The sequence below is a fragment of the Condylura cristata genome, unplaced genomic scaffold (assembly GCF_000260355.1).
Source record: "Condylura cristata isolate star-nosed mole 26May11 unplaced genomic scaffold, ConCri1.0 scaffold00014, whole genome shotgun sequence".
NCBI classification, from domain to species: domain Eukaryota; kingdom Metazoa; phylum Chordata; class Mammalia; order Eulipotyphla; family Talpidae; genus Condylura; species Condylura cristata.
In genome coordinates this window covers 37979964-38002808 of record NW_004567115.1, presented here as the reverse complement: position 1 = coordinate 38002808, position 22845 = coordinate 37979964, and the positions used below count along the sequence as shown (strand labels likewise).

The 22845-nt window shown below is 42.4% G+C and overlaps 1 protein-coding gene and 1 long non-coding RNA gene across 3 annotated transcripts in view; one reads left to right on the top strand and one right to left on the bottom strand.

Annotated features, from left to right (window-relative positions):
• The first annotated feature begins 1979 nt into the window (after nucleotides 1-1979).
• Nucleotides 1980-22845, top strand: part of LOC101632342 (cytochrome P450 4V2-like) — a 21733-nt gene continuing 867 nt past the window's right edge. The window contains exons 1-11 of one of the 2 annotated variants that reach the window (XM_004682358.1): nucleotides 1980-1988; nucleotides 8040-8244; nucleotides 14062-14174; nucleotides 15504-15589; nucleotides 16378-16568; nucleotides 16928-16997; nucleotides 18330-18456; nucleotides 19495-19677; nucleotides 21020-21122; nucleotides 21698-21832; nucleotides 21933-22112. In XM_004682358.1, coding sequence (XP_004682415.1) covers nucleotides 1980-1988; nucleotides 8040-8244; nucleotides 14062-14174; nucleotides 15504-15589; nucleotides 16378-16568; nucleotides 16928-16997; nucleotides 18330-18456; nucleotides 19495-19677; nucleotides 21020-21122; nucleotides 21698-21832; nucleotides 21933-22112 — 1402 coding nt within the window. Of the gene's footprint in view, nucleotides 1989-7802; nucleotides 8245-14061; nucleotides 14175-15503; nucleotides 15590-16377; nucleotides 16569-16927; nucleotides 16998-18329; nucleotides 18457-19494; nucleotides 19678-21019; nucleotides 21123-21697; nucleotides 21833-21932; nucleotides 22113-22845 lie in introns of those variants that run through there. The other variant, XM_012724971.1, reaches the window with a different exon arrangement.
• LOC105853625 overlaps nucleotides 8178-22845 on the bottom strand; it is a 24294-nt gene continuing 9626 nt past the window's right edge. Inside the window, exons 3-4 of the long non-coding RNA XR_001145449.1 lie at nucleotides 17910-17986; nucleotides 8178-8396 (exon numbers count right to left, since the gene is read on the bottom strand). This is a non-coding gene — a long non-coding RNA (uncharacterized LOC105853625). The remainder of the gene's footprint in view (nucleotides 8397-17909; nucleotides 17987-22845) is intronic.

Sequence of the window (22845 nt, the reverse complement as noted above, 5' to 3'; positions counted from 1 at the left end):
ATCTGGTCTCCGTCTTCCTCCTTCTGCCTTATTTCAAAACCCCTCCAGTTCCATCCACGCTGTCCCAAATAGCAAGTGTTCATCTTTTTTTCATCTTTTTGTAGCGGATCCATCCTGTGTATGTACCACATGGTCTTTTACTGCTATTCATCTTCGATTGTTTCCATAGCTCGGCTGCTATGGAACACAGGACTGCATATATCCCTTCTAATTGGTGATTCTGCATTCTTGGGCACTTACTCAGGGTGGAGTTGCTGGATCATATGGCAACTCTATTTTTAATATTTTTAGAGACCTCCATTTTCCATGGGCTGGCCACCGCATCTTCCCAGCAACAGCGTAGGAGACTTGCTTTTCCTCTGCACCCTTGCCAACATTTACTGTTTCTGAGCTTTTTGATGTGGAGTCATTTGCACTGGGGTGAGGTGGTAACTCCTTCTGGTTTTGATTTGTATTTCCTTCATGATGAATGGTTTGGAATAATTTTTCATATGTCTGTAGGTCATTTATATGTCTTCTTTGAAGAAGTGTCCTCTTAGCACTTCTGCCTATGTTAAACTGGGGTTTGTTTTCTTTTTATTAAGTTGTATTAGTTCTTTGTAGATTATGTATATTAATCCCTTGTCAAATGCTGTTTAATGATAGTTGTTTTTTTTTTTAGATCTATTTATGCATACAGAACTGGGGTACAGGCCAGAGGTGCAGGGGCCGTGAGAGAATTCAGCAGAGACAGAGTGGGGAGCAGAACAGGCAGATTGAGGAAGTACACTGCTGAGGGGAGCAGCAGCGTGCGAGACCGGAGAGGTTTGCTGCACCATGTGGGTCACCTCGGGACCGGGGATAGAACTTGCACTGAAGCACCACAGATAGCTTGCAGTGCTGTGTCCTAACCTACTGCGCCCCCAGGGAGGGCCCAATGAGAGTTTCTTTCATGATGCAAAAGCTTTTTAGTTTACTATAATCTCATTTGTTTATCTTTGCTTTTCTTTTTGTTTCTTTGAGTTGAGTCCCCAAAGACACCACTGAAGCTACTGTTATAATTGTTCTGCTTATGTTTTCATCTATGTATTTTATGGTTTCTGGTTTTACACCTAAGTCTTTAACCCACATTACAGCTAATATACCATTTCCCACCTCTCTGCTCTTTCATCCCCATTCAGACTGCTGTCTTACATCACACAGCATAAGACAGAAACAAGCACAGAGCTTGTGAGCATTTTCTTGTGCATGTTTTGAAGGTTTAGTTTTATTTTTCTGAATATGGCTGACTAGTTTTCCCAACACTATTTGAAGAGACCCTCCTTTCTGTATTGTATATTCTTGGTGACCTTGTCATAGATTAACATCCAGTTAAATTATCCATATAAATTTGGGTTTATTTCTCAGATCTTAATTATATTCCATTGGTTTCTGTGTATTTTATTCCAAAAGCATAGCTAAGACTTCCAGCTTTTGATTTCACTGATCTTTTGAACTCTTTGTAACATTGATTTCATATATTTCTGAGACAACATATGGATTAAGCTTTTCCACTGACTTTAAAACAAAGTTGTCAAAGATATATTTTTAAGTCTTTTATAAAGACAATGTTCTGTTTTAATATAAATGATATTTAAATGTTAGTTAATAATGCTTAAACCAACAATGGTGCTTTTTAATTGGATTAGGTTAAAAGCAGGACAATGGTTTCGTAATAACTTTTTTGGATAAATGAGTCTTGTTTTAGAGTTCTCTATTGGAAAAGTAAAATTAAAGTACTCTTAAGTCAATTTTTCAACTATGTTTAGAGTTACATTAATATAAATGTATCTCTCTCAGTTTATCAAAAACCAAGAAGTAATTTAAAAATGAAACAATAACATAATACAACATAGAAAAAGGCTAGGTTTTATAAACCTAATATAAAAATAAATATTGCTATTGATGTTATTCTGAATTAGAATTCAATTTCTATACTAATTAAAAAGTACATTTTTATAATGATGTGGGTTTTATATTTTTATTGTCATTGTTTTCTTATGATACATATCCTTGTCTGGTAATTTTAATTTCTAATAAAATATAAGTGTTGAGTTTTCAAAACTTCCTTAATTCATAAATCTTCCTTAGATTCTCAATCACAATCAAATTTTGGTTAGGGAAGTATGTATGTATAATGTGTGTGTGTTATTCTAAAATGTATACAATAGACAATGAGTGAAAAGCAGCAAGATAGTCTTAGAAAAGCAAGTTGGATAAACTACACGAAAATACCAAGACAGACCAAATTATAGCAACAACACATTATTAATGGCACAATGATTGACAAAGAAGAACCAATTGACCTAGGTATGCTTGCAGCCACCTGGTTTCTGATACTGTGCTGTTCCAATACGTTGAGAAAAAGATAATCTCATCATTAAATTATGTTAAATTAATTGGGTATTCATGATTTAAAAAACGGTATGTTTAACCCTACCTCACAACCACTACGGGAGCACAAATCTTAGGGATGCTTCTTAGATCTAAATAAAAGTCCTAGAAAATAACCTGAAAGATTAATTTTTACCTTATGGTACTAAATAGGAAACAAAAGTTATTAATTAACAACTAGATATTTTCATTAAAATGTAAACAAATCCCATTCATCCAAAGATGTGAAGAGGGTGATCATACAAACTAATTTCAAACTTCGATATTGATACTTGCACATTACTTCGATATTCCTAGTTCTAAAGAGAGGCCCAGACTCTACTAATAGTAAACACTCAAATGCATGTGCCACACACACACAGACACACACTTAGGAAAGATAAATGAAAACAAGATATTTACCAGTTTTGGTTGCATTAGCGAGTGTCGGCCATCCTGGTGGGGGAGGGGGTAGCAAGTTCCCATCTGGGCTGATGGCGCACGTGAAGCGGGGCCCTGGTCCTGGCCATGGAAGCTGGAGGGGCCGCTGGGTCACCGCCACCACGGCCGCCCAAGGTGGGAGTGTCCCTGGGACCCGGTGTCGCCTCGGGATTTGTCAGGTGACCCCTGGTGTTGCTGGTGCTGCAGCTGCCCCTTTAACTGGAGTTTTAAAAACCGCGTCCACGGCTTCATTCTTAGTTCATTCAGAATTAGCCCTTCATTCTGTCTGTATCCTTCACTGCAGCAGTTGCATCCACTCGTCAGCCTGCTTTCTGCTGAGCTTCGTTCTCTCCGTGCATCTGTGTTGGCGAAAATGGCCGCAGGTCTAACTTCTGGGAGCCTCAGGCACATGGATACTTGGAGGCGGTGCACGCTCAGTTTCAGCAGCTCCCTCCTCTCTCAGCTCAGTGAGGTCCCCACGTGATTTCAGGAACTGCACCCCCTCTTCTCCATTTCTGTCACTGATCTGCCTGGTGAGGGCGCCCAGCAATCCCAGCACTTTGCTGGTGGCTTCTCCATCCCAGCGGTGCGCTTTGCATTCTGGGTAGATTTCATGCAGAATTGGAAACAAGTGTGGAGCTTGTCCCGCCTGGCCTTGCCTCGACCAGATTTTCAGTATCATTCGTGATATGCTGGCCACACCGAACTTCCCTTCCAGCAAACTTCCCTATACCGGGTTTGCCCTTGCTCTGACACACCAACCCAGAGGTTGAATCACACCGGAAGTGTCTGGAGGCACAAACTTGACTTGAACAGTAGTTGTGAGGTCATGCATGCTGGCTGCGTGAAGGAGCAACATTTTACTTTGAGGTTCTTGGTCCCACAATATGCTTGGTGTCTGGGCAGAAATAGCAAGTGATAATAATAAAACCTGTTCTTTTGCTCTGCCTAGGTCCCTACTCTGTCGCTTGTTCTTTTGTTCTCCAGGTATATATGCTGATACTTTTATTCTTTCTTTCAGCAATACATGTGGACAGGAATCCTATAGCGTTATCTGGCTTATTCCCATGTAATATTTTTTTAAAGATATTATTTATTTATTCATACAGAACTGGGGTACAGGCCAGAGGGGCGGTGAGAGGATTCACCAGAGACAGAGCAGGGAGCAGAACAGGCTGACTGATGAAGTACACTGCTGAGGGGAGCAGCGGGCGGGTCAGGAGAGGTGTGCCACGCCATGTGGTCACCTCTGGGGCAGGCGGGGATCAACTCTTCAAAAGCGGCTTTAGCTTCTCAGTGCTGTACTTTAATCCACCGCGCCACGAGGGAGGGCCCCCATGTAATATTTTTTTTTTAAAGATTTATTTATTTGTGGGTACAGAACTGGGGTACACGCCTCTCAGGGGCGGTGAGAGGCTTCACCAGAGACAGAGTGGGGAACAGAACAGGCAGATAGACGAAGTACACTGCTGAGGGGAGCAGCCGGCGGGTCAGGAGAGGTCTGACCACACCATGTGGTCACTCCAGGGCAGGCGGGAATCGAACTCATGCCGAAGCAGCTTTAGATTCTCAATGCTGTGCTTTAACCCGCTGCGTCACCAGAGAGGGCCCCATGTAATATTTTTAAATGTTAGTACAACTGAAGTTATAAACTTCTGTGCCATATTCCTTATACTATATACAGCTGGTATATACAATTGCCTTGTGTATATTAACTTGGCATCTTGGCAGCTGAAATAACTAGCTGACGGCTAATTATATAACTAGCTTGGCAGCTGGAATAACTAGCTGGTTTCTAGTGCTAGAAGTTTTGTTGATGATTTTTGGTAGATCATGTTGGATTTTTGACATGGACAATTATGTCATCTTCATATAAAGTTTTTCTTCCTCAGCTTTGGCTTGAGCCTCAACCAACAGAAAGGTGAGAGAGAGTGACCCTTCATCACTCCTGATGTCTCACATCAGAAGCTTGACCAACCAAGGAGGAAAAGTCAGATGAGCTTGCATTGCAGAGCTAGTTTTTCTTTTTAGAAATATAAGTTCATTCAGACATTCATTTCCAAGAAAGACCTGTCTCATATACACTAAATGTTTCCTGAACAGTGTATCTTCCATCCTGATTAGCATTTTGCAGTAAAGCTGGCTTTCCTGTCAGCTGTGGCTTCCTTTGTCAGTATTTGCATATCGCCTGTTACTTGTATGTCATATGCTGTTCTGACCATTTCCATAAATGCTCAAGGCAACCACACCTTGCCAAGAATGTTCATATTCAGCTAGAACCCTGTTTTTCCTTTAGATTTTTAGTAAACTGAAAGCTTTCATTTATACGGCCATTATCAAACATGGGCCCTCCCTGATGTGTGTGCTGCTTCCAGGCATATAAGTCTGTCTGTACTTCCCAGTATCCCACTTCTACTCCATGTTAATTTTGAGTCACCTTTTTTTTTTTTTTTTAAAGATTTATTTATTTGTACATACAGAACTGGGGTACAGGCCAGAGGCTCAGGGGCGGTGAGAGGCTTCACCAGAGACAGAGTGGGGAGCAGAACAGGCGGATCTATGAAGTTCACTGCTTAGGGAGCAGCGGGGAGGCCAGGAGAGGTCTGCCACACCATGTGGTCTCCTCCGGGGCAGGCGGGAATCGAACTAATGGGGAAGCGGTTTTAGATTCTCAGTGCTGTGCTTTAACCCACTGCGCCACCAGGGAGCCTTGAGTCACCTTTTAAACACAAATTTTGACCTTTCCAGCATACTGTGAAAAGTTCTTAAAGTTGTAGGTAAGAGCGAAAGCTTTTCCAGTAGCTATGCCTTCCTGTCCATAACCAAACCTCTTTAAAAACTCGAGTTTTTCTATCCACTGTCACACTTCTCTGTGTGTGCCACAGAAAGCCTGGGGCACAGTCGTCCTATCATACTCCCTGTAACAGTGTTAACTCAGAGAACAAATGTTCGAAAGCCAAAACTGTAAGGAATGTCTTTCCCCTTCTCACAGGTGAAAAACAAGCAACCACAGGTATGGCAGACTCACTGAGTGCTTTTATAACACTGTTTAATGCTGTGCATTTGTGCAACTATCGGACTCTTATGCACATTAATTTTTTTTTAAAGATTTACTTATTTATGCATACAGAACTGGGGTACAGGCCAGAGGTTCAGGGGCGGCGAGAGGCTTCACTGGAGACAGAGTGGGGAGCAGAACAGGCAGATCGACAAAGTACACTGCTTAGGGGAGCAGCGGGCGGGTCAGGAGAGGTCTGCCACGCCACGTGGTCACCTCCGGGGCAGGCGGGAATCAAACTAATGGGGAAGCGGCTTTAGCTTCTCAGTGCTGTGCTTTAACCCTCTGCGCCACCAGGGAGGGCCATGCACGTTAATTTTTATTTTAAAATGATTTTAATCACTCACTCATTTTTCTATTTACTCATTCCACTTTGGGGTCCCAGGTGACCAAAGCTTATCCTGGCAATTCAATGCAGGACAGAATGCCCTTCCTTCACAGGTTGCAAACCCACCCCCCTTCATACACACACACACACACACACACACACACACACCCACACCCAGACTCCAGTGGGACAATTGAGACAGTAATGAAACACATGTGTGCCCTTTGGTGATGTGGGAAGAATCCAGGATACCGAGAGAAAACCCACACAGACCAGGGTGATCATGTAAACTGATCATGTAAACTGCCTGCAAACAGTGGCCTGAGTTGGAAGTCTTCCCCCCAACCCATAAATATTATGGCAAAATGATATTGAATGACGTGGTGTAATTGGAGAATTTGTATTGTTTTACCCAGAGATTAGTAGAAAGTGCAATACACATAATTCTTATTTTATAACTGTAATTGACTATCTACCTCAGCCTCAATCCTTTGGAGGATCGAGTGAAAACTAAAGCCTGTGAGATATACTAAGAGTGAATGCATTTATTTGTAAAGTCTCAAAGAGATTAAACAATATAGAAATGAACACAACAAGAAGCATAACTTCTCGTTCCCAATCCATCAAGCTGATCGGTATTTTCTTTCCAGACACTGGTCCTACTGTAGTGAACGGAGGGTTTCTCCCTAAATGGCATTATATTTTGTACTCTGTTCTGCAACTTGTTTTATTTTTCACTTAACTTTCATGAATCTCTTTCCATGTCTTCATACACAGAGACATTAAAAAATACTCAGATGCAGCAAAGCCTTAGGCCACGTTTTTCCTCACATCAAAAAGGCCCTCCAGGTGGCTCTGGGAAGCTCACACATTAGCTGCAAATAAAGGGAAACAAATTAAGCCAAGCAGGAATCCAGGTCACCTCTCGCTATGTCATCTCCCTGACATGCCCCCATGACTCTGAGCCGTGACTCTGAGAGGGACACTCTTACCCTGTCCAGTGTAGACAGGGACCCTGGGTCAGGATTGGGGGACATCTACCTGGAGAAAAGAGAAATTGTGAGAAAGTGAGCAGAGCCTTGGGCAGAATTGGGGCGCCCCTCTCACTGCCCTCCCTTCTCCTTGGGCAGGCCCCGGGTCTGTCTGGTTCCCTTTGTGAGGTCCCGGTAAGTACTGTCTCCTCAGACCCTCCTTTCCCAGCATCTCCTTCCTGTCTGCATTTGCTGACCTAATCCTTCATCCTCTTCTACCTGTCAACTCCCCTGTTCTCTTCAGTGTTGGTTCTTCTTGGTCCAGAGGACATTTGGGAAAATATTTGGAGCGTGACCATCTTAGCCAGCCCTCCAGTGTCTCAGCTGCCTGAGTCAAACTGAGTCAAAAGGTGCCCCGAAAGTTGTGCCTCAAATCTTCTCTAGAGCCAACAAGCAGCTGCCCTAATCGACCCTCCTTCAGAAGCCAGGCTGTGCCTCCCCTGCAGGCAGGCAGCCAGTCCAGCTGAGGACAGAAACACCCTAAGTTGCGCAAAGAAGCTTGTGATTATGTACCCGGCCAGGAAGAGTAAGTTCCAAACACTGAATTGCACGCCACAAGTCTCTTTATTTCATTTTAAGTAAACACAGTGCACTTCAGTGCACCCAGCCACGTGCCTGCCCTGGGGGCGGAGGTGGAAGCAGCCTGGGGTCATCTCTTCCCACTTCCAGAGCAGCTTGCCACAACTCCAGCAGTTTCAGGGCTGGGCGGAGAGGCTGCCTCTTGAGGACCAAGCTCCATCTGTCCCACAGCTCAGTCCTGAGCACTGTGGCCACTGCAGCAAGGATGGAGCTGTGGCTGGTGCCCACGGGCCAGAAGATGTTGCTCTGGAGCGTGCTGAGCGCTGTCTCCCTGGCCGGAGCCGTCCTGATCTTGAACCTTCTGCAGATGCTGGCCAGCTATGTGCAGAAATGGCTGCAGCTCAAGGATGTCCCGACCGTCCGTGGTGGCCTCCCGTTGGTGGGACACGCGCTATGGTTGAAACCGGACCCGAGCGGTAAGGAGCTCTGCCCTGGCCGGGGCCTGGTGGGCTCCCTGGGGTGGCCTCGCCTAGCAGGGAGGCTCTGAGAAGCAGGAGCCCAGCCCCGGTCCCCACTGCCCTCCTGCTGTCTGGTACTCCTGGATCTCCATTACTTGAGCTTCCGGCTGCTGGCAGAGAGAATGTGTTACTGGCTAAAGAACGGACTCTGAACGGACTCCAGTTCTCTCTCTGCAGCTTCTCTGCAGCTTCTAACATGCTGGTGCCTCCATCCAGAAGGGCTTTTTCCCATCTATAACCAGATGCAGCATTTCCAAGCTCCTGTCCTTCTGCTTGTTCCTTTCTCCTTTTCTACCCTGTGGCAAAACTCTGCTTGCCTTCCTATTTTGCCTATTAAACTTTAAGGGCAGAAATTTCCCAGGGACCAAGTCAACAAATACCTTAAATCTCTTTCCTCTCTCATAGGGTTCTTTTGAGGCTCAGCACGCCTCACCCCAAACACACATCACAAGATCTTACAACAACTTTATTCCTCCTTGACCTTCATATTTTAGCCCTTTTAAGGAGGTTACATAATAGCAGCAAGCTGTCTTGACAGGGCAAATCTAATTGACAAATTTCAGTAACTTTATTTACTAAAGAGTGTGGTGGGGTTTGTCTTGTTGTGGAATTATCTTAGGTCTAGTAGAGATTTAGATTTATATTATTTTGTGTTGGTGGGAAAAGTGACTTTCAGCTAGAAAGCACCCAGGAACACCAGGTATTTGCAATCCCCTTTTAGGGAGAGTAAGTTAGATTTAGCACTTTATTTTCATAAATGTTTAGGTTGAGATTTACCCAGAGTGGAAAAGATTGGTCCACAATGACTATTGTGAAAAACAAAACAAAACAAAACAAAAAAGCCCAGGCCCAGATCCCAATCCGCCCTCAGATTCATTCTTAAGAGTAGTTTTTCTGCTCATTGACTCTAAAACTTCAACGACTATTTTACATTCTGCTCCCTCAAGTACATAGACACTAGAATTTTATCTTCATGGTTATATGATGAATCCTCATGGGATAGTTTTATAAACTAATGAAAATGTTTTGTGGCAGAAGAAATTCAACCATCAGTATGAGTAATGTTGCCAGAGATCCCACAAGATGTTTAAAGATTTATTTATTTATGCATAAAGAACTGGGGTACATGCCAGAGATGTGGGGAGAGGGGTGGGGGTGACAGGACTCATCAGAGACAGAGTGGGGAGCAGAACAGGCAGATCTATTGAAATACACTGCTGAGGGGAGCCTTAGGTGACACAGGAGAAGTCTGCTGTGCCATGTGGATCACTTTTTTGGCCAGGGATCGAACTCATGCTGCAGTGGCTGCGGACAGCTTCAAACTGCTGTGCTTTAACTCCTTGTGCCACCAGGGAGGCCCCCCCAAGAGGTTTATAGATGTGAATATCACCTTTAAAATAATCTTGGTTCATAGTAGAAACAGAGCTAACCTTCCCTTCTACACTAAGGCTTTAAGTGCAGAAATATAGCTCCCCACATGAAACCACATAATTAAGAAATCTCATCAAATTCTTTCAGGAAAATTTTCTACAATTTGAGTCCCCAATGAGTAAGACTAGTTTCAAAACAAAATGTGTTGATAGGAGTAATTAAAGTATTCTCCTCGGTGAACTGAATGACAATATACTGTTTCTTACAAAGGGATTTATTACATCTTCAGTTCACTTACTTATATATATGTAGTTAAGGTGGCACTGGTTTACAGTATTGTATATGACTTAGGGCAGTAGGTTGCACCTCCCTGGACATATGCCACCACACCGTGTCCAGCACGGTGTAATAAGGATGCCTTGACTCACAGAAAACATTACTCAGTTTCTAGGTTTGCAACAAAATTGCTGGGCTTTGAGACACTGATTTAAAACATGGTGAGAGTTATTTTCCCCTTAATTATAAATGAAACTATTACAAGGTTATTTTAAGGTTGAAATGAATTCTTGTGGTTTCCAAATCACTGCTGAGAACTTGGTTAGGGTAAATTCCATGATTGTCAATCAACATTGATTGAGTTTTTGTACAGTATCCAGAATAAAACTCATCAGAGTCGTGACTATCAGACTATTCTGAATATTTTCTCTGTTCTCAGTCACGTAAAAGTTGTCTCAGTCATTACAAGAGTCTGTGCATGACTTAGTGAGGGTGGTACAAATTCTAGCCTGGTAAACCCATCTGGAGTGTTGCTGTTGATTTCTCACTGACCTCTCAAATTCGAATTTTTTGCTTATCTGGTCTATTATGTCAACACCAGCCTTTCCCAGGTGTTCCCTGCTATTGGGACCTGATACCTTCACACCACAGCTTGAGACATCCTGTCTCCTCTGTGAGACCAGACCAAGGAGACATCACTCTAGCAGGAAGGAAGCTTGGTTTGACCAAGCTTTCCTCACAGCAATTTTGACCACTATTTTGACTGGAAGACATTTTAAAGCAGTATGGTCTAATGGTTAAAATGGATCTTTCTGGAGTCACACTCCCTTGGGTTTGCAATGCAGCGTGACAAGCTAGAACTGACATCAGTGGCCAAGGAATGAAACCACCACAAGGCACCCAACAGCAAGCAAGCTGAGAAGTATATTTAAAGAGAACAGACCAGCTCCTGCCTTTGGCAAGCTGGCCTGAGGAGATTTATACAGGGACAGGAAAAGAAACTGACCAGCTCTCACACAGGAGGGGTCTGGAAAATGGTTTTTTGGGGTGAATACAGCGCCAGATTCACTGTTGCTGGAGAACAGCAACAGTGGTTGTGCAATTTCTCGATTGCTTGTTTGGAACCTATGTCTTAATACAGACACACTGGGGGGGGGGGTTTCAATGTGGTTTTTCTTCCCTGTTACTGACTTGGTCCCTCCTGTTATGTCTGCAGGGTACCAGCCACTATCTGTATGTCAAGGTCTAACTCCTTAGGCTCAAAGCCAGTTTCTACTACTCACTAGCTCTATGCATGAACAAGCTAATTGTGTAGAATTTCCTCAACTATGTAATGACAATAATAATAATAATGACCTTCATCTAACTGTGGTGAAGCATAAAAAGATATAATGCACATAATACCCTAGTACTAGCCTTACCTACAATAACCTGCACCAGCATGTAACTAAAATGAATGTTATATTTTTAGGACAATTATGTTAGGTTTTGATGCAAAATGTACAAACACTTTGTTCAAAATCACTGTTATTTAGTAGTATACACAGTGGACGTCTCTGAGCCTTTTCTTACAGGACTTTGAACAGCTTATCCTGAAGACTAGGGGTGGCTTGGAGCTTAGGGATGGTGGAGCAGCAGGGATAGGCTGACCATGTGCACATTTATTGGCAATAAAACAGTTTAATTGGTTTGTTTTTGTATGCCATGCACTTTAGTCCCTGGTGCCCAAATTGCCATGTGCTACATCTCTGTTGAAATCCCAAGTGCATCTCAGTGGTGTCATAGTGGGGTCAGGGTATGTCCAGATGTGTTATTTGGGCATTGCTTTGCTCAGAAAGATTTTGGTACCTCATATACACGATGGAATACTACTCAGCAATCAAAAAGATAAACTCATGCCTTTTGCAGCAGCATGGATGGAGCTGGAAGGGATCATGCTTAGTGAAATATGCCAGAAAGAAAAAGAAAAGTACCAGATGGTTTCACTCATAGCAGGAGCATAAAGGACCAGAGGGAGAAAAATAATAATAATGAACAAATATATACCAGAGACATTTATCTCCATTTAAATGGAGTGTGGAGTGGGGAATGGGATCAAAAATGGGGAGTGGGGAGGGAAATTCATTGGTCTATGGTGATGGCACACAGGTAATATGGTGATGGGAAGCCCATGGGGATTACAACTGAGATGGAAAAAGGCACAAAATGATGTAAAAATAAACTATTACATATTTTAAAAAGGAATAATAAATAAACTGCAGCCAGAGGAGAGAATATTATCAGGAAATAAGTGAGATTAGGTCCACAGTACTATCCAGTTAGGACTGTGCTGGATAACTGTCAGTCCTTTAAAAAAAAAAAGTCCTGGTACCCACACGCCCACGAGGCCTGCCCTGCCCTCCCCTCCCTACCTGGCCTTTCGAGCTGTGTAGTGAGGACCCCGTTCCCCACCGGACTCAATCCCCCTTTGTCCTCACCTTGTTTGAGGAGCATTAAGACAACCTGTCTAACCTTTGCCAGCTCTCTGCTGAGGCCCGGGCCTGAGTCCTCATCCTTCAGTCACTGGGTACTGTGGTGTGTTTCTAGCAAGCAGGTGGCGTTCACCAGTGGGCAGCTCCTTGATGGACACTTTTGTCCCTGAATGACTTCTCCCAATGCTGCTGCATTTCCCAGCTGGGAACTCCTGGGGATCAGCCTGCAGAGTGCTGGCACCCCAGTCTCTCACAGCCCTTGCATGCTGTTGTGGGGACGATGGTCCCCAGCTCCCCATGCCCCGTATGAGGGCAGCATGAAGCAGGCTCAGGGTCCCGAGCCCAGGCGCATCAGATCTCGCCCTTTTTTTATACCCTTTAGTCCCAACATATCTAAATTATTCTCTGACCTCACGCACATTGGTCTTACTGCCCTAAAATAAGCCCCAGTTACTCCTCATCAGGTACTTCCTGTTACTCCTCATCAGGTACTTCCTATTACTCCCAGATTCTGTTCTAGAAAATCAAATGTCCATGCCTCCAACACTCCACTCTCATCTCCTAGTATTCTGCTTATGCTATGCCTTGGCTGGACATACATGGAATTTTCTATGTCTCTCTGTCTCTGATACTGTTTCAGCTGCTTGATTTCTGTTCCCTCTCCCACCTTCACTTATTTTCCTACCTATAAAAATTCAACTTATTTTTTCGTGCTCAAATACCATCTACTTCATGGTGTTTCCTATCTTCTCAGTCAGTGTCATTTACTCCTCAGCTTAACCTTCTGTTCTAGCACCCACTTCTTTCCCTCTGGTATTGTGGTTTGATGTGGAAGTGACCCCTATTAGTTCCTGGATGAGGGGTTGGTTGTTTGGAGGCACATATTCGACGCTTGAGGACTGCGTGTATGAGCCACTAAAATACTTTCAGCTTCTTCTCACTTTGGATTTGTCATAAAAAATTGACCTCATTGGGGCCCACCCTGGTGGAGCAAAGGGTTAAAGCACAGCACTATGAAGCTATCACAGGACTGCAGCATGAGTACCATCCCCGGTCAGGGGGTGGCCCACATGGCGTGGCAGACCTCTCCTGCCTCACCCCTGCTCCCCTCAGCAGTGTACTTCATCAGTCTGCCTGTCCTGCTCCCCACTCTGTGTCTGGTGAATCCTCTCACCGCCCCTGCACCTCTGGCCTGTACCCCAGCTCTGTATGCATAAATAAATACATCTTAAAAAAAAAAAAGAATGTAAGATCTGGAGACAGTGACTTCCCCACAGTTAAAAATAAATACCCCAAAAGATACTTTTAGGGATCTATTACAAAATTTGTCATCTTGGCTGACATCATTACTGTTGATTAATTTTTTTAAAAAAATTATTTATTTACTCATACAGAACTGGGGTACAGGCCAGAGATGTGGAGGGTGAGAGGATTCACCAGAGACAGAGTGGGGAGCAGAACAGGCAGATAAATGAAGTACACTGCTGAGGAGAGCAGCAGGCAGGTCAGGAGAGGTCTGCCACGCCATGTGAATCTCCTCTAGGGCAGGCAGGGATCGAACTCATGTGGAATTGGCTTAAGCTTCTTAGTGCAGTGCTTTAACCCACTGCGCCACCAGGGAGGGCCCTGCTGATTAATTTTTTTGTTGTTGTTCTAGAATTCTTTCAGCAGTTAGTTGACTATGCGGAAGAATTCCGACACATGCCACTGGTCAAATTCTGGCTTGGGCCAGTGCCAATGGTGGCCCTTTATAAAGCAGAAAATGTGGAGGTGAGTCCGGGACAGGTATGATCACGATTTCCCTCTGTACCTGATGGTGAGAGGAGAAGCAGTATAGTGACTGTGTCCACCTATTCTGAGCATGCGCTGACTGCAGAATAGCTGGGCAGGGACATTCGTGGCTTTGCGTGGACTGTGAGTCCCAGCGAGGATTAGCCTCTAGTTATCAGTTCACACTGGGTGTCAGGTGCCAATTTGCTCACTTCCCTTTTGGAATGTCTGCAGAAGACGACGTTTTATAAAGCCATTTCAGATTCCATAGGGTCGCATATGTTATTTGCCAGGCACTAACATAAAAATGACACATACTAATTAAGTATGAGAGTTTCTCTGACGGGGCTCACAGTCTCATACTATATTCATTATAAAAGTAATGTTCCAAATTAATACTCCTAAAAGAGAATGCTAAACTGATATGAGTAGGACAGATAGAGATACTCCATGTGAATAAAATTAATCCTCAAAAAGGATGTATACTTAAAAAAAAAGGATGTTATAAATGTTACTTATTATGGGATACTGGTGAAATAAGTTATCTTGTGGCTTGATTTAAAAAAAGGACTTGGGTCATAGTAAAAGCGAAATAAACAGTTTCTCTTTATGGAAAAAATTAAAAATGGAAATTTTCAGGGACTAGTGCTAATACATTAGTTACTGTGGTGAAAATGTTGGAGTTTCTCGTATAGCATAACTGGACCCTGGTTAGTGTGGATATGAGTGCATGAGAGAGACCTATGACCTAGGGTACACAGGCTAGGGATAGGTGACAGAGTTTTGTCTAGGTAAAGGAATCCAGCTCAGATGCCAACGTTCATCCGCTAAACGCTCTACATTTTGCCAACAGATGACCTAGGGTAACCTGTCCCCTGGAGACACTCAAATGCATAACTGTAGCTCAAACTTTTACATTGAGCTTCATGCCTGCTTATAGACAACGCTAAATTCAACATCTGAAAATGACCTTGTCATTCTCATCTCCCTATTGGTAGTCAATCTCTGGATACACCTACCCACAGTCCCCTCCCAGCCCACTTATTTAATACATAATAGCTCTTCTAGATCCTAGGTCATTACAGGAAACTAGGGATCATCTTGGACAATTTTACTTTCTCTCAACTCCTTTTAGTCTTTGAAGTTTTTGATAGTTGTGGATCCAAATCTCTAATAGAATTTCTTTCAGGAAGGGAAATGAAACTAAATCACAGAGAAATAGTGGTTATCCAATGTTGTTTTAAGTAGGTATGTTCTAGGAAGATATCCTTATCTCTGAGACTGTTTTGATATCTACATATGTCTCAAATATTTTTTTCTCTTTCTAAGGTAATTTTAACTAGTTCAAGACAAATTGACAAGTCCTATCTGTACGATTTTTTAGCACCATGGCTTGGCCTAGGACTTCTGACAAGGTAGGTCATTGTCAATCTGTAAGGCTGTTTGAAGAAAGAGTTGTTTCAATGGAGAACTTGATAGACTAAAAATTAACACAAGGTTTTTCTGTAACCAGGTTGTGCTGTCAGGAAGTAGGGTAGAAGCTAGAAGGAATGGTCTGGCTATTTATGGACCTTTGACAATTAGGAGTCTAGGTACATGGTGATGTTCAGCCGCCATCTTCAGTAATGATCACCAGCTTACAAAAGAGAATCAGGAGGCCCCCATGAATGACCAGAGTGAAGGAAAGGAGAGTTTGGAGCAGGAAAACTTGAAAAGCAAAATGAAAAAGACAGTCTTAGAGAAGAATAATGAGAGCAGTAACCCCAATTCATGAGCTTGCATGCAGGTTGGGACCCCATGCTCTGTGAGAGGGCCTACCTAGGAAGACAAAGGAGGGGACTTCCATTGTGGGGATCTCAGAAAACTCACCATGGAGTTAAAGCAGCATCAGTGGCAGGCACATCATCAGAAATTAAGGAATCAATTCTAATTTAGACTCTCAGAATTTAGAAATTGAAAACTTAAGAATTTTGATTCTTGCAACTGCCCATTCACACACTAGTAATATAGAACAATATCTAAAATATCTATATTTCATACACATCTATGAACCTCTTTGTATTTTTAACTTAAGCTTTTGAGAATATGTAAACTCAGTGATTTCAAGGGATTTTTTTTTTTTTTTTTTTTTTTTTGCCGACATGACTATGTTTCTACTCGATTGATGCTTCTCTTTTATTTGTCACTGTGCATTGTTTTCTAGTACTGGGAACAAATGGCGTGCTCGCAGAAAAATGTTAACCCCCACTTTCCATTTTACAATTCTGGAGAACTTCTTAGATGTCATGAACGAACAAGCAAATATATTGGTTAATAAGCTTGAGAGACATGTGAACCAGGAAGCGTTTAACTGCTTCCCTTACATCACGCTGTGTGCCTTAGATATCATCTGTGGTGAGTCTCGCTAGTGTAAAGACAATGTGACAAGTGGAAAAAGCCTACAGTTCAGGGACAGGCGCAGGGGTGGAGAAGACACTGGATTCTGCAGCGTGGTCCTACTGCTGAGTCTATGCCGGAGACTGCAGCCATGCCCAGGGCTGAGGGCAGAAGGGCCCAGAGCCCACCTGCCGGGGGAGCAGAGAAGAGAGAGCAGGAGCAGGGGCAGCAGGGGCAGGGGCGTGGGGGGAGGGGCCTGCCACAGTCCATAAGAACCAAACTGACTTATGTCTTTTTTGGGTCAAGCATCTGCCTCTGGAGAAGAAACACAAGAAACGTGCAGGGATTGAATGTTTGTTTCTCACCGTATTTTACAGAAACTGCTATGGGGAAGAATATTGGTGCCCAAAGCAATGATGATTCCGAGTATGTCCGAGCTATTTATAGGTAAATGGAAGGCTTTTTATGTTTATTTAAATTGTTCGTGATTAAGGCTTTAAAATGGTTGTTATTTTGTGAATTCTGTTTGTGTTTTTCATTGTCCCTTTATGGACATTATACTACAAATTAACTAATTATTTGAGCATGAGTTTCAACAATAGAGGAATGGTATATAATCTATGACAACTCAGATTACACAGTAGTTTTCCAATTTTAATGATTTGACAATCATTTAAACAATGTGCCTTCAACAGTAATTCTGAATGATAATTTTTAAGAGATGGAATGATTACATTGTGATACTAATTGATAGCAAGAGATAAACATTTCTTAGAGTCTGCTACACACTAAATTTAAAAAATATTCATGGAAAGAAAAAATTAGATAATACTATATGGTCTTTGGTATTGTTTCTCTTTCTTATTGAGTATTATACTTGTTTGTATTCACCTGTCCCATATTTTTCTATACTATATATTAGTTTTTATTTGAAATAATTTATTTTACTATTAAAATTGCTTATCATTATTCAGTTATTGAGAGGTAAAATTTAATATGTTCCATCACCAAGTTCACTGCTCATTTCATCTTAAATTATGAATAATTATTGAGCTCCCTTGATCTCCCATTTATTGCACAAGGTACTGACTAATGTTATCATGGCACACAACAGACAGAATAGCCTGGACGACAGGTACTGAAAGAAAAAGAAACTCATAAATTAGAATAAATGGTTAAATGGAAAGATCAGTTTGACATCAGAGGAAAATAGATAGCCATATTGAGTGACCAAGGAAGGCGACCCTAAAGAATGAGCATCTCATTCTTTCATGAAAGGCAAGACATGGGTCTTCCTACTCCATCATTGGAAATGATGAGAGCTGTGCTTGGGCAGCCATGTGGCAGATGGGCACTTACCACTTACTTTCCTGTAGAATAAGGCAGCCAATTCTTTTCCATCATTGTGGAGGCATGATCAAGCCAATGAGTCGACACTAAAAAGAGATAGGTCACATCTTAACAGGTGAAGCAAGAGCCACAGCAGCCTTAGGAGGTCAGAATTCTCCAGAGAAACAGAGGCAGTGATCGGATGGTTATCTAGGAAGGCTGTTTTGTAAGATTCCTTAATCATCTAAAAACTTATTAAAAATTTAAACTTCACTGGGTGTATAATATTCCATTCCTTCACTGATGAGTGTAAATCATGAAGCTCTTAGTTACTTTTTGGAAAAATCATCACCACCAACCTATATTGCCCCCATTGAAACCAGGCACCAAATACGTGCCCAAGAAATACAGAGTAGACATGTCAGCTGATATGCTTCTGTCCTGTTATAGAATGAGTGATATCTTACTTCGAAGAATGAAGAGGCCCTGGCTCTGGCTTGATCAAATATTCCTTATGTTTAAAGATGGAAAGGAGCATAAAAGGAGCCTAATGATTCTACATAATTTTACCAACAATGTAAGTCCCCATAGTGGTCAAATATTCATAATAGAAATCTGAACTTTATTCCTCTTCTAGAGAGACACTTGGATGTTATAAAGTACATCCTCAGTATTGTGCAACCACTGTCCACCTCTAGTACTTTTAGAAGGTCATGATTTTTTTTTAAAGATTTATTTATTTATGCATACAGAACTGGGGTACAGGCCAGAGGTGCAGGGGCAGTGAGAGGCTTCTCCAGGGACAGAGTGGGGAGCAGAACAGACAGATCGAGGAAGTACACTGCTGAGGGGAGCAGTGGGTGGTCAGAAGAGGTCTGCCGTGCCATGTGGGTCACTTCTGGGGAGCTGAGTAGGTGGTCGGACTCTTGCTGAAGTGGCTTTAGCTTTTTTAGTGCTGTGCTTTAACCCACTGTACCACCAGGGAGGGCCAAGTTCACGATTTTTATTATTTGTTAATATACCCAGTGTAGGACTATCACTAATGGAATGCAATAAGCAACATAACTTTGCCTATATAGTCAGCAGATAGGCTAGCACTTGTGAGATCCCAAACACTGAGCAGAGACCTGGAGGGTGAAGGGAACCACTGTGCCTGCATCTCAGTGCACAGCCCTGCAGACAGAGGTACAGCAGGCACTCAGGGTGAGCTGATGAGTCAACTTCCCACTTTATTTGCTCTAAATGTAGCATGTAACTAAAGGGACCTACAGTTAGTCTATTGGATGTTGCATTCTTCCCACCACCTAAACGCTTTATCTTTAGCTCCATCAAATCTATAGGCTCATGTCAAGTAGACCGTGATTCTATTTTGGTTTAGGAAAAACTAAAAATTGCACTTGAAGGTTATGCATTTGCCTGACATTAAATTTCAAAAGCCTTATTGAATAATGTTCTAAAGTAGCAACAGGAGGCTTTCCTTTATATTCGCAAGAGCCAAGTTATTGTTGAGATAAAAATGATAGGAAGAGTTTAAGCAAAGAACCAAGTATATTTTGATGAGCAAATATGTTAACATCAATTCCAGACAAAGCATGTTATTGTTTATATCACACAGGTCATCGCTGAGAAGGCCAGTGAGATGAAGAAGGATGAAGAAAGGTCAAGTGACCACAAGGGAGCTGCCTCAAAGAATAAGCGCAGGGCTTTTCTTGACTTGCTTTTAAATGTAACTGATGACCAAGGGAACAAGCTAAGTCATGAAGATATTCGAGAAGAAGTTGACACCTTCATGTTTGAGGTATTGCATAGTATATTATTTTCAGGCATCATGAACTAATTGTAGATTCATTTAGAACATTTAATGTTATTTTTGAAAATTTAATCAAAATTTAATAGTAGCGTAATCTCCCTGAGAAAGTCATTATATTATAATTAGAAACTATAAAATTTGAGAACGTCATTAAATAGCAGATCAATTTCCCTCTTAGAAAAAGATTTTGACTTGCGGTGGGTACAGCAGTGGCCACATTTTGTTTCCTGGAGAATAGCTTAGCCTTATTGAATGTTTCTGTTTTCTGGCTGTTTAGAACAGTTAGAAATCACTTGCAGTTATTTACACTGTTCGTGCTTCCCTTTAAAAAAAAAAAATAATATTTATTTATGCATCCAAGAACTGAGGTGTAGGCCAGAGGTGCCAGATTTGGGGTGTGTGTGAGAGGATTCATCAGAGACAGCATGGGGAGCAGAACAGGTGAATCTAATAAAATACACTGCTGAGGGTAGCAGTGGGCAAGACAGGAGAGGTCTGCTGCTCCATGTGGGTCAGCTCCTGGTCGGGGATCGAACTTCTGCTGCAGTGGCTGCTGATATCTTCATAGTCTGAGACTTAAGCCCTTGTGCCTCTAGGGAGTTTCATGCTTCTTTTTAATCTCTTAAACTCACAGATCTCTTTCCTTACTCCTTTACTTTTCTTCACTGTTCTAGCAAATGAGCTAATCCCAGTCCCCTGGCAGAAAGGGTAGAAGGGCCCTGAAGGGTTCTATCCCTACCTCTTCTTTCTAGTAAATCATCAAACTCTGGAGAAGTTATTTAACATTTTTTCATTGGTTTAATCTCTAAAATATGATCCCCAGTATCAACCGTTTTGTGGGTTTTTTTTTTTTTTTGAAGTAAAGTGAGTTGGTTTCTACAAAATACTTCATATTTCCCCTGAAAGTCAGCAGGTATTAAATGAGGCCACTTACCAACATGTCAGGAGGAGAACTGGGACCCAGATAGTTGGCTGATGTCCAGCGTCAACAGATCAAAACTACCTTATAAATGGAGAAGGTGGAGACATTCAGATCTGGCAAATTGACTGAGGAAAATCAGAATTTATTTCCCTTAAAAACTGTCTAACCCATGAGTTCTTTGGAAGTCCCGTTATGAAAACTTGTGGCAACTCTGTGCAGCATGAAAGTGTGAACATCCACCTTGAGGGGACTGATTATTTTTCTTTGTGTCTCACTGCAGTGGCGCTCTATAGAGTTGCTGTACTATGGTCTACAGTCACATTGCATTTGTGAATTCAAAGTGGAGTTAGTTACTAGCCTTCTCAGAGATAGCTCTGTTTTTAAATTATATTTTCCTTCCATTTGTAGGGCCATGATACAACTGCAGCTGCAATGAACTGGTCCTTGTATCTGCTGGGCTCTTACCCAGAAGTCCAGAGAGAAGTGCACAAGGAGCTGGAGGCAGTGTTTGGTATGGCGGGCCCTTCCTCGGCACAGTCGGTCGGAGGCCGCTGAGTCAGCGCTGTTCTCCTCAGCGGGATGTGCAGAGGGTCCTGCTCTAAAGATGCTGCGATGGCAGAGACCCCACGGGGACCCCCCCCCCGCCTGTGCCCTCTGTCTCCCGCACACACTTACAGGCCTTGGCTTATGACCCCATCCCTCAAACCCCTATGCTGTCATATTTGTTCATTCACAATGTTGTGCAACACCACCCCTACCTCATTCCAAACATTTCAGCACCCCTGTGCCATTAATCAGCCACTTCCCAAGCCCCTCTTGCTCAACACAGAGAAACCACTAATTTTCCTTCAGCTTCCACTGAATTATGTATTCTGACTGCTTCACAACACGTGACCATTTGTGTCTGGTTTCTTTTGTTTAGCATATTGTCTCATTTTATTTTGACTGTGTAGAATATTAGAAGTTCTAGTTAATCTGTAGCTATTTAGCATTCAGTGATTTGATTAAGGTCTTCTACTCTGACAGTCCAGCTCCCAAGCCCAGCCCATCTCTTTCATTGTCATCTCTTATATTTCCTTAAATCAGGAAGGTCTGAGCGTCCTGCTACCTCAGAGGACCTGAAGAAACTTAAATATCTGGAATGTGTCATTAAGGAGACCCTTCGCCTTTTCCCTTCTGTGCCTCTATTTGCCAGACACCTTAATGAAGATTGTGAATTTGGTATGTGTTACGTAACAGAACAGTAGGGAGAAGGATGCTTATATGACTGTCTTGCTTCAGTCTTACAGAACACAGTGACTTTTTTTTTTTTTTTTGACAGCGGGCTACAGAATCGTGAAAGACTCTCAAGTAGTTGTCTTTACTTATGCACTGCACAGAGACCCCCGCTACTTCCCAGACCCTGAGGAATTCAAGCCAGAAAGGTTCTTCCCCGAGAACGCCCAGGGACGCCACCCGTATGCATTCGTGCCTTTCTCTGCTGGGCCCAGAAACTGTATAGGTTTGTGTCCTCCCAGTTGGTTTAACCTTTTAGGATGTGGGCAGAGGGTTTCTCACAGCAATTTCTTTGCTGTGTGTTCCTTTGCAGCGCTCTTAAAAATCTGCTTTCCTTTTTCTACATTATATGCATTATTGTTTCTAAGATGTTACTATCATTCACTGTACTAGTTTCCAAAGTACTACACTGGGTGGCTTAAGCAGCAGTAATTACTATCTTCATAGTTTCAGGGAATGAAGCCGAGGGTCACGGTCGTTTCTTCTCTGACTCCCCCCAGCTTGTACATGTTCATCTCCTCTTGTATCTCCGCTTGATCTTTCCTGTGTGTGTCTGTTCCCTAAGCTCTTCTCTGTCTAAGGACATCAGTCACATTAGATTAGGGTCCATGTGTCCAAGTTCATTTTATTTCCCTTTAAAGGTCATATCCCCAAACACAATCACATTCTAAAGTACAGGATGTTAGGACTCCACATGTAGATTTAGGGGGATAGGGAACAGGCAATTCAGTCATAACATAAAAAAAAAATAATAACTTTTGTTATTATTTAAAAAGTGTATATTTTGTGGAAAAACAAAATATAACTTGTATGTTTAAATTTTAATGATTATTTAAGTGACTTTTTGTGGGATTTCTATGAATGGTATTCTACAAACATAAAACAGTGAATACCTGCAGTTAGAATATCATGCAAAAGTATTGCAGCTGAACTACTTAAAAAAAAAAAAAAAAAAAAAA